The sequence below is a fragment of the Grammomys surdaster genome, unplaced genomic scaffold, assembly GCF_004785775.1.
Source record: "Grammomys surdaster isolate TR1022 unplaced genomic scaffold, NIH_TR_1.0 193, whole genome shotgun sequence".
NCBI classification, from domain to species: Eukaryota; Metazoa; Chordata; class Mammalia; order Rodentia; family Muridae; genus Grammomys; species Grammomys surdaster.
In genome coordinates this window covers 7,422,302-7,435,136 of record NW_021604638.1, presented here as the reverse complement: position 1 = coordinate 7,435,136, position 12,835 = coordinate 7,422,302, and the positions used below count along the sequence as shown (strand labels likewise).

General features: G+C 49.9%; 1 protein-coding gene across 3 annotated transcripts in view; it reads left to right on the top strand.

Annotated features, from left to right (window-relative positions):
- Slc9a8 (solute carrier family 9 member A8) overlaps window positions 1–12,835 on the top strand; it is a 55,881-nt gene that overhangs the window by 26,044 nt on the left and 17,002 nt on the right. For all 3 annotated transcript variants that reach the window (XM_028769702.1, XM_028769701.1, XM_028769703.1), the window contains 3 exons: window positions 3,205–3,348; window positions 8,675–8,813; window positions 11,054–11,159. In XM_028769702.1, the coding sequence (XP_028625535.1) occupies window positions 3,205–3,348; window positions 8,675–8,813; window positions 11,054–11,159 (389 nt within the window). The remainder of the gene's footprint in view (window positions 1–3,204; window positions 3,349–8,674; window positions 8,814–11,053; window positions 11,160–12,835) is intronic.

Here is a 12,835-nt window from a genome sequence, read left to right as displayed (position 1 = left end):
CCCCCTGTGCAGATGCCCCAGCCAGCCTCCCCCTGTGCAGATGCCCCTTTTCTGTTGGCATTCTGTCCAACAGATGGGGACTGCTGTATAGAACAGCAGAGCCGTAACAGGGAAGCTGCCAGGAGAATGGAGGTTTGACAGTGGCCACAGGCAAGCACTGTTGTCTGCAGGGGGCAGTACTCCACAGCTCCTCCTGACTGCCATGTGGACATGTGGTCTGCAGTTATGAGACGTTTAAAAGGCTTTTCTTCGGCTGGGGATGGAACCAGGACTTGATGTGCTGGGTGGATGCTGTATGTCTGAGGCTGCTCTGCTAAAACGATCATCTACGCTTTTTCTTAGCTAAGAGGCTGGGAGGGGATCCCACCTGCCACCCTCACACATGCACACACACAAGTGAGTATTTTTAAAAGCCAAGGAAGTGTTGCAAGTGTTTATGGTGAGGTTTCTAATTTTATTTCAGTTAGTTTTTTTTAAGGTCATTTTTGTTGACATGGTATCTCATGTAGACCAGGTTACTCTCGAATCTGCTGTGTAGCTAAGAATGACCTTGGATTTCTGATCCTCCTGTCTCCACCTCCCAAATGCTGAGTTATACGTGTACCACCATACCTTGCTTCTGTTTTGTTCTTTGTTTTTTTGAGACAGGGTCTCACTATGTAGCCCTGGCTGACCTGGAAATCTTTGTACAGCAGGCTGGCCTTGAACTCATGGAAATCTGCCTACTTCTAACTCTGCCTCTGCCTCCCAAGTGCTGGCATTAATGGTGTGCCACACCCAGCCCATTGCTCCAGTTTTTGAGTGTTGATGCCATTTTTCTTATAAACCCGTAGGCTGCCTGTCGCAGCCTCTGCTCTTCAGAGAACATAGTCATGTCTGTGTTTGTCCTGAGTAGAATACAGTACCTGACAGCCTGCTCTCCTCACTCTCCCTTTCTCCCTTTCTCCCCTGCCCCTCTTCCTTCCTTCCTTCCTTCCTTCCTTCCTTCCTTCCTTCCTTCCTTCCTTTCTTTCTTTCTTTCTTTCGCCTGTCCTGTCCCTCACTGAGTCCCACTGTCCTGTCTTTTCAGGTTTTGTTGGTGCTACTAACTTTTGAGGGAGAGAATAATGTAACATGTTTTTAGCTTGAGCCTTCAAGGACAGGGTCCTGAGGGTAAGTGTAGAACCACTGCTGGCCAGGCTTTGTGGGGCCTCAGACCACTTGTGCTCAGAAAGACCCCCCCACCCACACCAGTTGAGTTCCCAGCAGGCATCAATGTGATGTGCTGGCTTGTCTTCAGCTTTGTATTCTGAAGAGTGTGACTCAGGCATGGAGACATTGTGCTGTGAGCACCTGCAGCCCCTCCCAGCCGCATCTCCAGTGTCTGTGTTAGCGCCCTTCTCTCCATGCGTGTCTGTGGACCCTGATCCCAGAGTTCTGGTCAAAAGGCCGCTGTAGCTAACAAAGTACGTTGGCCAGGCTTCTTGCTATGTACCTGCAGCTAGGACCAAAGTTAACAACAGAAAAGGGCTGTTGGCTCATAAGGCTGAAAAGTCTTGAGCGTGATGGCTCTAGCTCAGCATCCCCAGGACATGTTCCTCTCGGACCTCGGGAGCAGCTCACCCCTCGCTGCTGTCCGCTTCCCCTTGTTCATTCATGTGGAACACCGACAGCTCCTGGCACCTCACCAGGGGTCAGTCTTCCCCCAGTGGCCTGGTAAAGCTAGTCCAAGCTTGTGTACTACACCCACCCTGGAACTCCTTGCTGCAGCCAACTAGAAGGCGGGAAGACAGCCCCCCATAGGCTGTGGGTGCTGGGCAGGGAGACCGGAGACTGCCTGCCTAATGCACTCGATTGAAACCTGCCAAGCACAGCCCACGGCCCCTTTAGGGCACAGTTGAGCTGCCGATCTTCCTTGCTGTTACTGCGTGTAACAAGGACAAAAAGGCAGAGAGACTAGGCCTGGGTCTGGTTGGCAGTGCAGGGCCTGAGGGTCTTGACCTCCTGGCTGCTGGATAGAGCTGCTTTTCCTCAGTCCTCTTCCCTACCCCACTGCCTACCTTCTGTCTGTGGCTCTGGCTTGTGCTCACACAGATCCTGAGGACACAGTCAAGAGAGGGCAACAGGAAGTTCGCATGCATGTGCTCACCTTTGATGAGGAAGGCATGGTGTGGGAACAGGAGGTGAACATCCTGCGGGCTCTGGTTCTCTCCTGGCCGCCTCAGACCCTTGCCTCCATCGCCATGAGCTGCCACCTTATGGATTGATGATTTAGGGGGAGGAGTTGACTGCCCTGCTTCCTTCCACCAGCACTCTTCTTTCTGTAGGGCTACTCAGTGACCCCAGTCAATGAATCCAACCCACCTCCTCCTAGTGGTCACGTTTCCATGCATTGTCTTATGTCTTTGGTTTCCTGAGATGGTTTCATACCTCAGGCTGACCTGGAGCTTGCTGTGTTGCTGACTGTGACCTTGCACTCCTCACCCCTTCTCCTACACCCCCTGTGCTGGGGTTACAAGCATGTGCCCCCACACCTAGTTTATGTTGCTTGTGATCAAACCGAGGGCCTCAAGCATGCGTAGCAATCGCTCTAGCCCAACCCACATGGCCACTTTCTAAGTTGGCCTGAGTCCCTGCTTCCGGCTACAGGACAGGGGCACTGCTCCAGGCTAGATCGTAAGAGTAGTAAAGAGCTTGGGGCCAGTGCCCATGTGGTAAGGAGAGGTTTGCCTGTGAGCTTAGGCAGGTGGTATTGGTGGCAGTGGACTTTATGGTCAAATGCTGCCTGTAAGACCCGAGGGCCCAGCTTCTAGTCAGCAGCCCAGTCTGCACCCTCTGGTGGCCACTGGCTTTTGGCTTTTTCTTGGATGTTGCAACTCTGAGTGGAGGCTAGGTTTGGTTACAATTGGCACAGTTGACCTGGTGGCAGAGAAGAGGTTAAAGCCAATAGTTTATAGGACTTTCTGGCCAAGGAAGCTGGGCAGTGTGTGCTAGGGTCAATAGAGTTCAGTACAGCAGTGTCTACAACGGAGTGTGCTGCTACTGCTGCTGGAAAACCAGACCTTGTCCTGGCCTCCCTGCTCCTGCTAGGCGTGGGGTTGAGCAGGAACGCACAGTCTCTCTGTTGGCCCCTTGGCTGCCATCTTAGCATCACACCCCAGGCACAGCTGTGTGGGTCCAGCAGCACGGTTTACAGAGTCTGTCCTCGTTTCTCTTTCTCTGCAGTTTTGCATTTGGCTCCCTGATATCTGCAGTCGACCCGGTCGCCACTATTGCAATTTTCAATGCACTGCACGTGGACCCTGTGCTCAACATGCTGGTGTTTGGAGAAAGCATTCTCAACGATGCAGTCTCCATTGTCCTCACCAAGTAAGTAGGGAAGACTGGAAGGTCCCCATAGCACACTGATGCCAGCGCGCAGGCTGCTCCTGTGTGGTCAGTGCGGACAGGCTGCTCCTGTGTGGTCAGCTCACTACTGCATCTTGCCATTCTGACAAGCAGCCTGTGCCACAGGAGCATGTCACAGCCAGGCTGCTACAGGGAGTTGAGTTTGTGTTTTCTGACCTCTGTTTCTCAGCATCTTTGAAGGGCTTCTCAGAAATGACATTCCCAGGTCCCACCTCACAGGCTCTTTTGCAGTGGGTCTGGGATATGCTCCCTTGATTGATCTGTGTCAGCCATGTGAGGGATTAGTGTTTGGGCAGCAACCCTGGCTTACTGAATGGAATGTGGGCCAGTGCTCACCAGTAAGAATCGGCTGCCATGTCCGGCTCCACAGGGCAGATGGGCAGACAGCCTCTCCCCTCCTTTATTGGTTGCTTGATACCTCTCTCACAGCTCTGAAAGAAGATGACAGATTCCTTATATGTCTGAGGTGCTGCTGTGGAAAGGGGACTTTGGAAGGTGAAAATTTGTTTTATTTTTTTAAAAACAGGTATATATTACCGAGGCGGTGATGGCTTTACATCCCAAGCACTCAGGATGCCAGAGGCAGGTTGATGTCTGTGACTTCTAGGCCAGCCTGGTCTACATTGAGTTTCAGGACAGCCACGGCTACACAGAGAGACACTGTCTGAGATGGGGGCGGGGGGCAGAGAGAAAGAGAAAGAGAGCGAGAACTCCAGGTGATCCTTGTCTACATAGTGACTTTGAGGCTAGTGTAGGCCATTTATTTATTTATTTATTTATTTATTTATTTTGTTTTTGTTTTTTCGAGACAGGGTTTCTCTGTGTAGCCCTGGCTGTCCTGGAACTCACTCTGTAGACCAGGCTGGCCTCGAACTCAGAAATCCGCCTGCCTCTGCCTCCCAAGTGCTGGGATCAAAGGCGTGCACCACCACCGCCCGGCGTGTAGGCCATTTATATGTGACATGCGTGGATCTTTTCTCTCAGGAGTGATTGCTGTCAGTGCTCTGATTGGATGGCTTATACCCCAACATTAGGTTGTAACTTTTCCTTTAGAGCACAGCTGATAAAATCGTCTAAGATAACATCATCAGTTGGGTATCACGTTGGATTTATTGACATGTTTACCCACTGTCCTCACTCTGACTTCCTCTTGGTAAAAAATGCCTATAGTTTTAGGTAGGAAATCGTCAAGCGTCATGCCGTAAGGTTGTCTTAGTTAGGGTTTCTATTGCTGTGAAGAGACACCATGATCACAGCAACTCTTGGAATGGGAAACATTTAATTGGGCTGGCTTACAGTTTCAGAGGCTTTGTCTTTCCATTATTGTCATAGTGGAAATATCACAGAGTGCAGGCAGACATGGAAATGAAGAGATGAAGAAGCTGAGAGTTCTACATCTTGATCTCCAGGCAGGAGAGGTGACTTTGTCACACTGGGCTTAGCTTGAACACAGGAGATCTTAAAGCCTGCCCCCACAGTGATGCACTTTCTCTAACAAGGTCACACCTACTCTAATAAGGCCACACCTCCTAACAGTGACACTCCCCTTGGGCCAAGCATTCAAACATGAGTCTATGGGAGCCACTCCTATCAAGCCCCCACAAAGGCCTTTATAGTATTGACAGCAACCCTTTGTCTTTTGTAAGATATTTCCTGAAAGTTTAATTCAGTTGATATAGTGCTTGTCCATCTTGTACAAAGCTCTACGTTCAATCCACAGCACCACATAGAACTGGGCATGGCAATGCAAACCTGTAATCCCAGCACGTGGGAGACAGAAGCAGGAGGATCAAAAGTTAAAGGTTAGCCTCCACTACATAAGGAGTTTGAAGCCTGGCCTAGCTACATGGAACCTTGTACCAAAATACTTTCTTTTCTGAAAGCTCTGGATTTCGCCTTCATCTCATCTGGTGAGCTGGCTAAGCATTAAGATGAGGAATTTCCCACTTGGAGTTGATGGCAGGGGCTGTTTTTATTGTAAGGGGCAGAACTCAATTGCTTTGCCTGTAATTTCTTTAAAGAAAATCTGTCAGTAGGAAAATGTCAGCTTTCCCAGGTCTCTGCCACACAATTGCCAAGATGAAGAGAGACTTTTGAAACAGGAGAAGATGTCATCATTACACATCTCCTGGGAGACTGGCTTTGGAGGCCACCTGAGGCAGGTTCTGCAAGTGGCTCTGGATTGCATACTTGCAGAATGGGCAACTTCTTTTTCCGTTGTCATGGCTGCCTCCATTTCCTCAGAGCCTGTGCTCTTCAGAGTCCAGTGGAATTTAACCAACTTTGTCCACAGTGGGCCAAAAAGAAGTAAGTGCAAGAGGGGCAGGAAGGCCATGGAGGGTTCCAGAAAGGCTGTCCCATCCCCAGGCCAGATAGCCAGTGAGCGTTTTCAGTCAGAAGCAGGAAGAGTAGAGATAGAAGGCTGGTCCCTCTTTCATTGACCTCTGAACTACCGAACTCCAGCTGCTGTTCCTCCTGGGCTCTGAGGGGATGCTGCCTGTCAACAGCTCTTTCCAGAGTGGTCAGGCATCTCACCTTTACAAATGAGATATGCAAATGAAGGGCCTTCGTTCAGATGTTGCCACAAAGTAAAGCCTCTTCTGATTCTTCTTTAACTCTAGATTATTTGTAGATTTAGTTAGTTAGTTGATGGTTTGGTAGTTTTGTTGTTTATTTTGGAAACAGTCTCTCCTATAACCCAAGGTGGTCTTGAACTCCTGATCTTTCTACCTCAGTTTCCCAGTTACTGTTTCTAGCTTTGATTGCCGCTGTCACAGTTGTTCTGTCAGTTGCTGTGGAGGGAACCTCATCTTATGCCCTGAGGGTGGAACGTGTATCCATGTCTTTGAAGGTCCCAAGCACTGGTCCTCATCTATGACAACTAGTTATTTTGGCGGCAAGCAGCAAATTGGTCTATTTTAGCCAGAAAGAAAGAAAGAAAGAAAGCTGAGAAAGAAAGAAAGAAAGAAAGAAAGAAAGAAAGAAAGAAAGAAAGAAAAGAAAAGGAAAGAAAGAAGTCACAGTGAGAGGTTTGGAATAGGTGTGTGCATTAGGGACACTGAAGTAGGTCGTTTATGGGAAAGCTGTTAACACCATGGATAGGAGAAATGAGCATGCGGGGCTCCGGGGCCTCTCAGGCTCTAGCATGAGACATGCCATGTCAGGGTTTCTGAAGAGAGGATCCAGCCACAGGGCAGAAACAGGAGTTTATTCTTACCCTGTTCAGAGGATGGGGAGGTTTAACAGCACAAGGCTGCATCTAGGCTTTGTGATTCCCAGGCAGGAGGCAGAGGAGTGGGTGAGACCTACATGTGTGGTCACCCGTACCCCTTTGATGTCAACTCAATTCCCAGGTGACAGACCTTGGCTCAGAGAAGTCTTTAGTTAGGGACTCCCAGTGTCTGAGCGGGTGTGTCCTGAGCAGTAGTGGACTCCTCATAGCATTCTTATATAGAGCATGTAGGTGTGGTCCACAGGGTATTTGGGCAGCCAAGCCGCAAGTGACCTGCTGGGAAACAAGACTGACAGAGATGACAGTCAGGAACCCACACAAGGAGACTTGTGTGAAGACAGTTCCTTTTCGTCTTTTCCAGACAGGTTTCTCTGGGTACCCTCAGCTGTCCTGGAACTTGCTCTGTGGACCAGGCTGGCCTCTAACTCATAGAGATCCACCTGCTTTGCTTCCCAACTGCTGGAATTAAAGGCCTGCACCACCACCCAGCCAAGAGAGTTCTTTGTAGTTAACACTGCTATTTATTTTGTGTTTGTGGGCACTTGTACACATACAGACAAAGTTTGGAACTGAGAACCCATCTTTCAGCAGTTGGTCTTCAGATTTTGCCCCAGGTACTTCTGTCTTCTGAGCCATCTTCTGGCCCCTGAGGACCTGTTTTTTAGTTTCGACCCCTCAGAACCATATCATGTACCTCCAGCCTGTGAGACTCTGACCAGGAAGTTGGGCTCGCCTGACCAAGTTCCTTTTTCATCAGTCGTCAGAGATCATACTCCTTTCAGATGGAATAGTAGTTAGTGAAGCCAACTAATTCACAGTTCTGTCAGCAGATCCCACAGACACAGACTGAGTGGCTGGCCTCTGACTAGGCCCAGGACACTCGGGTTACAGGATGGAGAGAGCACCACTGTAGTCATCACATGCTCTGAAGGAGAAGCTGCCTCATAGGGACCTGAAAGTGGGTTGGCCTCTGTGGCCAACTCAGGAAAGATGTCTGAGGGAAGGAGGGTACTGTCCTAAGGGACGGGTGAGTTAGCAGCGTCAGGGACAGTAAAGAATGACCTGCAAGGAAGTGCCAGTGCCCATGTAGGCCAGGGCAGAGGGAAGAGATTGGACAGATAGCTCAGGGATCTGGGCTAGGCTCACATTTAGGAACAGATGGTACCATAGCAAGTGTGTGTTTTAAGGGGATCACTTTGGCTGCTGATGCAAACCTGGCTGGCAGACAGATGTGGGCATCTTTGAGGGTGGGAGTTGAATCCAGGTTGGAGAACAAGGTACCCTTTGAGTGTCTGATTTATCAAGAACAGTACCTTATTAATGGTGCTCTTATCTTTGGGGACAAATTAGCTGTTGGCTTGCTTCCCACAGCTGCTTTGCTAGCACAGTGAAAAGGAAGACCTTCCTGCTCCTTTTAGGGCTCCCGGAGTTCCCCTCTTAGCCTGAAGCTCTGATTTCTTCCCTAGCTTCCACCCCACCTGACTTCCTGCTGGAGCCCCATCTGGAGTTTACCTTAGGAGTCCTTTGCTCAGCAGTTGGCAACTGAGGCCTTTGGGGTGCACCACTGACCCTCCCATCATGCCATGGGCCCTGTACTGGTTGCTGCTCTCACAGGTCCTCCCTAACCTACATCCTCCATGCACTTGAATGTTCACACTCAAGCCCTTACCCATGGGCACTGTTTCTTCAGCCTGATAGGCCTCTTGCACATCCCCACCGGGACTCCCTGTATCCTAAATGGAAGCTCAGCCTGCATTTCCTCTGGAACGTTCCTGGATTGCCCCTAACCCAGTCTGAGTTGATGCCCACCCTATTTTCAGAGCTCTTGGACCTGTCCCCTATTTGCCCAGGGCAGCTCTTGAGAATAGCCTTTGCCCTCTCCTCCGAGTCCCAGGAACCACCTCAGTGTCTGGACACATAGGTGACTGACCATAGAAACTTCCAGGGACGGGTGGGTTGAATGTCAGGAAAGGCTGTTCTGAGAGGCCGTGAGTGATGCTAATTGCACGGACTGGGTCAGAGCACTTTAACTTTCTCTGTTTTCTTCTCTCCTAGCACGGCTGAAGGTCTAACAAGAAAACATATGTCAGATGTCAGTGGGTGGCAAACGTTCTCACAGGCCCTCGGCTACTTCCTCAAAATGTTCTTTGGCTCCGCAGCTCTTGGCACGCTGACTGGCTTGATCTCAGCATTAATATCCTTTCAGATGGGGGCACAGGTGCGGGGATCACGCTTGATGTGATGTCGTCACTCTTGCTAGTCTCTCTGCTTCCTCAGGGCCCTGGCTGTCCTGAAACTTTTTGTAGACCAGGCTGGCACTAAGCTCATAGAGATCTGCCTGCCTCTGCCTCCCAAGTGCTGGGATTGGAGATGGCTCAGTGGTTAAGAGCACCAAGAGCACCGAGTGCTGGGATTAAAGGCATGAGCCACCACCCAGCTCAAAGACCCAATTAATGTAGAGATTTGTTTAAAAGAAGGTTTTGTGCTGAGCTGTGGTGTGAGAAACACTCTAAGCCCAAGGACTCTTAAATTTAACCTTTGAAGTGTCCAGATACTTACATTTTTCCTCAAGTCAGCAGGGTCCCCTCAGCTGGCCTTGAGCGTGGTATCCTACAGATGACAGGTTTGCCCAGCATACTGTAGGATGTCATTCTCTCTCCTTTCCTTCTTTTCTTTCTTTCTTTCCTCCCTTCCTTCCTTCCTTCCCTTCCTTCCTTCTTTCCTTCCTTCCTTCCTTCTTTCTTTCTTTTTATTTTTGGGACAGGATCTCTGTACAGGACCCTGACTGTCCTGGAACTCACTATGCAGACTAGACTGGCCACTACTCACAGAGCTTCATCCACTTCCCTCTGCTTCCTGAGTGCTAGGACCATGGCAAGGATGCCATTCAAAGCCACACTGTTAGGCGGCAGATTTGATCTGGCATTCCGCTGCTGGGGGATGAGAACCATGGCAGATGACGTCATTCCATCGCTGTCTTGGTTTTCACATCCAGAAAACCAGGACTTTTCTTAGAAACCATAGGTTGTTTTAGATTTAATTTCACTGGGGGAAGGTGTGCATGTGTAGTATGCATATGTATACAGTGCCCACAGAGGCCTTGGGGAAGCTGGGTGTGGTGGCACACACCTTTAGACCCTTTCATCTCTGTGAGTCACGCTCCAGGACAGCCAAGGTTATGCAGTGAGTTGCCTGTTGTGGGTGCTGGGAACTGAGCTCAGTGGAGTGGCTCTTAACCACAGAGTCAGAGCACTGAAAACCATCTCCCCCTAAACCCCCAAGAGCTGCTCTGGAAGGGTGGGCAGGGCTTTCAGGGACGTAAGTGCCATCCACGCTGTTTATACTGTGTGTGCAGCTTACTAGTTAAGGGCTCTTAAGCGGAGAAAGAAAGGCTCCTTAAAGCAGTGGGACCCTTGCTGCTGGGGACAGTTTATCACACAGAAGTAGGACAGGCTCCAGACTGGTCCTGCAGCCCTCCGGCCCATGTCTCCAGAAGGCTATATGGCCCTTCTGAAGCAGTTTGTCTCTCCTTCAGCTGGGACATTCTTGCCTGGTTCCAGGTATGTTTCCTACCATCCTGGTGAGATTTCAGGCTGCTCCTCTGGCCCGAAGCTGAAGACAGTCATGAAGCATGGAGACAGTCAGCAGCAGCTGTCCCAGCATCAGAGTGAGGAAGACACTCAGTGTCGGCATTCTCCAGACTTCAGGTCAGCAGTGAAGAGCACTGTCTGCATTAAAGAGGCCCCAGGTTCAGTTCCCCATACCCACATGATGGCTCACACCCACATGAAACTCAGGTCTAGGGGATCAGACACTTCTGACCTCTGTGGGCACTGAGCATATGTGCAGGCAAATGGCTCACACTCACAAACAGCATGTCAGAGATAGAGGTGCATGCCTGTAGCCCCAGGATTTGGGAGACCAAAGCAGGATTCCACAGGTTTGATGTCAGCAGGGACAGATAGCAAGATCCTGCCTAAGAGAGAGGTAGGGGAAGGGGCAGGGTGCAAAGAGGGAAAGAGGCAGCAGACGAACAGGGAAGGGCATATGCTACAGTCCATGTTGGTGGGAAACTTGGCTGCCTTCAAGGAGCGTGTATTGTCATGAGGCAGGTGCATGGGAACTCCACTCCAGCTGGGCCTGGGAACACTGACTCTCTGTTCCCAGGGGCAGGGGCAGGAAAGACAGGCCATTCAGCAGGGTGGTGAGTCCCTGAGAGCAGGCAGTAGAGTGACCTGTGTCGGCATCCCCAGTCTCTAAGTAAGCATTTTTGAATGGCTTGTTAGATTTCTCGTTTCTAAAAGAGAGAACTCTTACTGAGAAATTTCCTACTGTAACCACGCCCCACTCAGCATCTTTTGTGGCACTCCTCCCGATGCCTTGCCGCATGCCTCTCCACTGCCCTTTGTCCTTCCTCCTTGACTTCAGTGCCATGTGCTAAAGCACATCGACCTGAGGAAAACGCCTTCCCTGGAGTTCGGCATGATGATCATTTTTGCGTATCTGCCATATGGACTGGCAGAAGGAATCTCACTCTCAGGTAAGAGGCAGTACCCAGCATGCCATGGTCATGGCTCAAGAGAGGTTTTGTCATGTGCGTTGCTTTCTCTTGGCAGAGACAGAGGTGCTATGATGCCCCTGTTTCATCACAAGAAAACCCAATGAGGGGTAAGGAGTTGAGGTGCAGGCAGAAAGGAGGTCAGGAGTTCAAGCTCATCCTCCATCACATAACACATTCAAGGTTACCCTGGGCTTTTGCCTTAGAAACAAAGTGACACTCCTGAGGTGGTTTAACAAGTGGAGGCATTTGCCACCAAGACTAATGACGTGAACTGGGCACCCGGCTGACTCCTTATTCAAAGTCGTCAGGCAGGTAGAGAGGTTGTGAGATTCAAACACTGGCTTCCTGGGCTCCCAGCTGCAGATACCCTTGGATGTTCTAGAAGAGGTGGTCCCAGCTGTAGGAGGAGAAGCTGTCCACCAAGCACTGGCTAGGATCTTTCATGCTTTGGACTCAGTCAGCAGCCCCTTTCTGTCAGCTTTTGCCTCAAGTGGTCTGGATCCTGGGCTGCTATTTGCCAGGTTATGAGAACACCAGCCTGGATGTGGAGGCTCTGCAGATCCAGAGCAAGCCTCATGCTTTGTCTGCATGTGCAGATACAGCTGAATGGGAGGGCTCTTGACACCAGATCCTCACCCTTAGGTAAGGGCTCTGTAGGGACCTGTTGAGGAAGAGAAGCACCACACAGGCTGGCCTCTGTGATGGGGGTGGAGGGCTTCTCCTTTAGACTGCAGTGGGGCCAACATCCCTACAATAAACCATCATCTGTGTGTAGGCTCTGGTGAGTTTTGACAGGTGTGTGTAGTCACATGCTCCTGGCTGGATATAGAGGGGCCTCGCCCCATACTGTGTCTTCTTTGGTCACCATGAGCTACATTATTTATTAATGGTTCTTTCCAGATGTCACTAGATGAAGTCATGTGACATACAGTGATTGGTACCTGAGTCTTTCTGACAGTGGTGCCACCTTATCGTCCCAGCCTCTCCATCCCAAGGCTGATGAGGCTTTTCTACTTTCGGCCTGTAAAATGTTTTCTTTTATGTAAGGTGACTACTTAGGAGTGAGGTTGCTAGGTTAGAAGATATACCAGTTTTAATTTGTTAGGAACTGCTGAGTATTTGACAGTGATCAATTCTGCAGGGGTTGAGCTGGGACCATGCCTTTAATCTCAGCACTTGGGAGACATAGGTGGGACAGTCTCTGTGAGTTCCAGGACAGCCAGGGCTACATAGAAAAACCGTCTTGGAAATCAGAAAGGCCAGGCAGTGGTGGCGCACGCCTTTAATCTCAGCACTTGGGAGACAGAGGCAGGCGGATTTCTGAGTTCGAGGCCAGCCTGGTCTACAGAGTGAGTTCCAGGACAGCCAGGGCTATACAGAGAAACCCTGTCTCAAAAAACCAGAAAAAAAAAAAAAAAAAAGAAAAGAAAAGAAAATCAGAAAGAAGGGGCTGGTTAGATGGCTTAGCCATTAAGAGCACTGACTGGGCTTCCAGAGGTCCTGAGTTCAATTCCCAGCAACCACATGGTGGCTCATAACCATCTGTAATGGGAATCTCATCCCCTCTTCTGGTGTGTCTGAAAAAAGCAATGGTGGTGTACTCATATGTATAAAATAAATAAATAAATCTTAAAAAAAAAAAAAAGGAAAAGAAA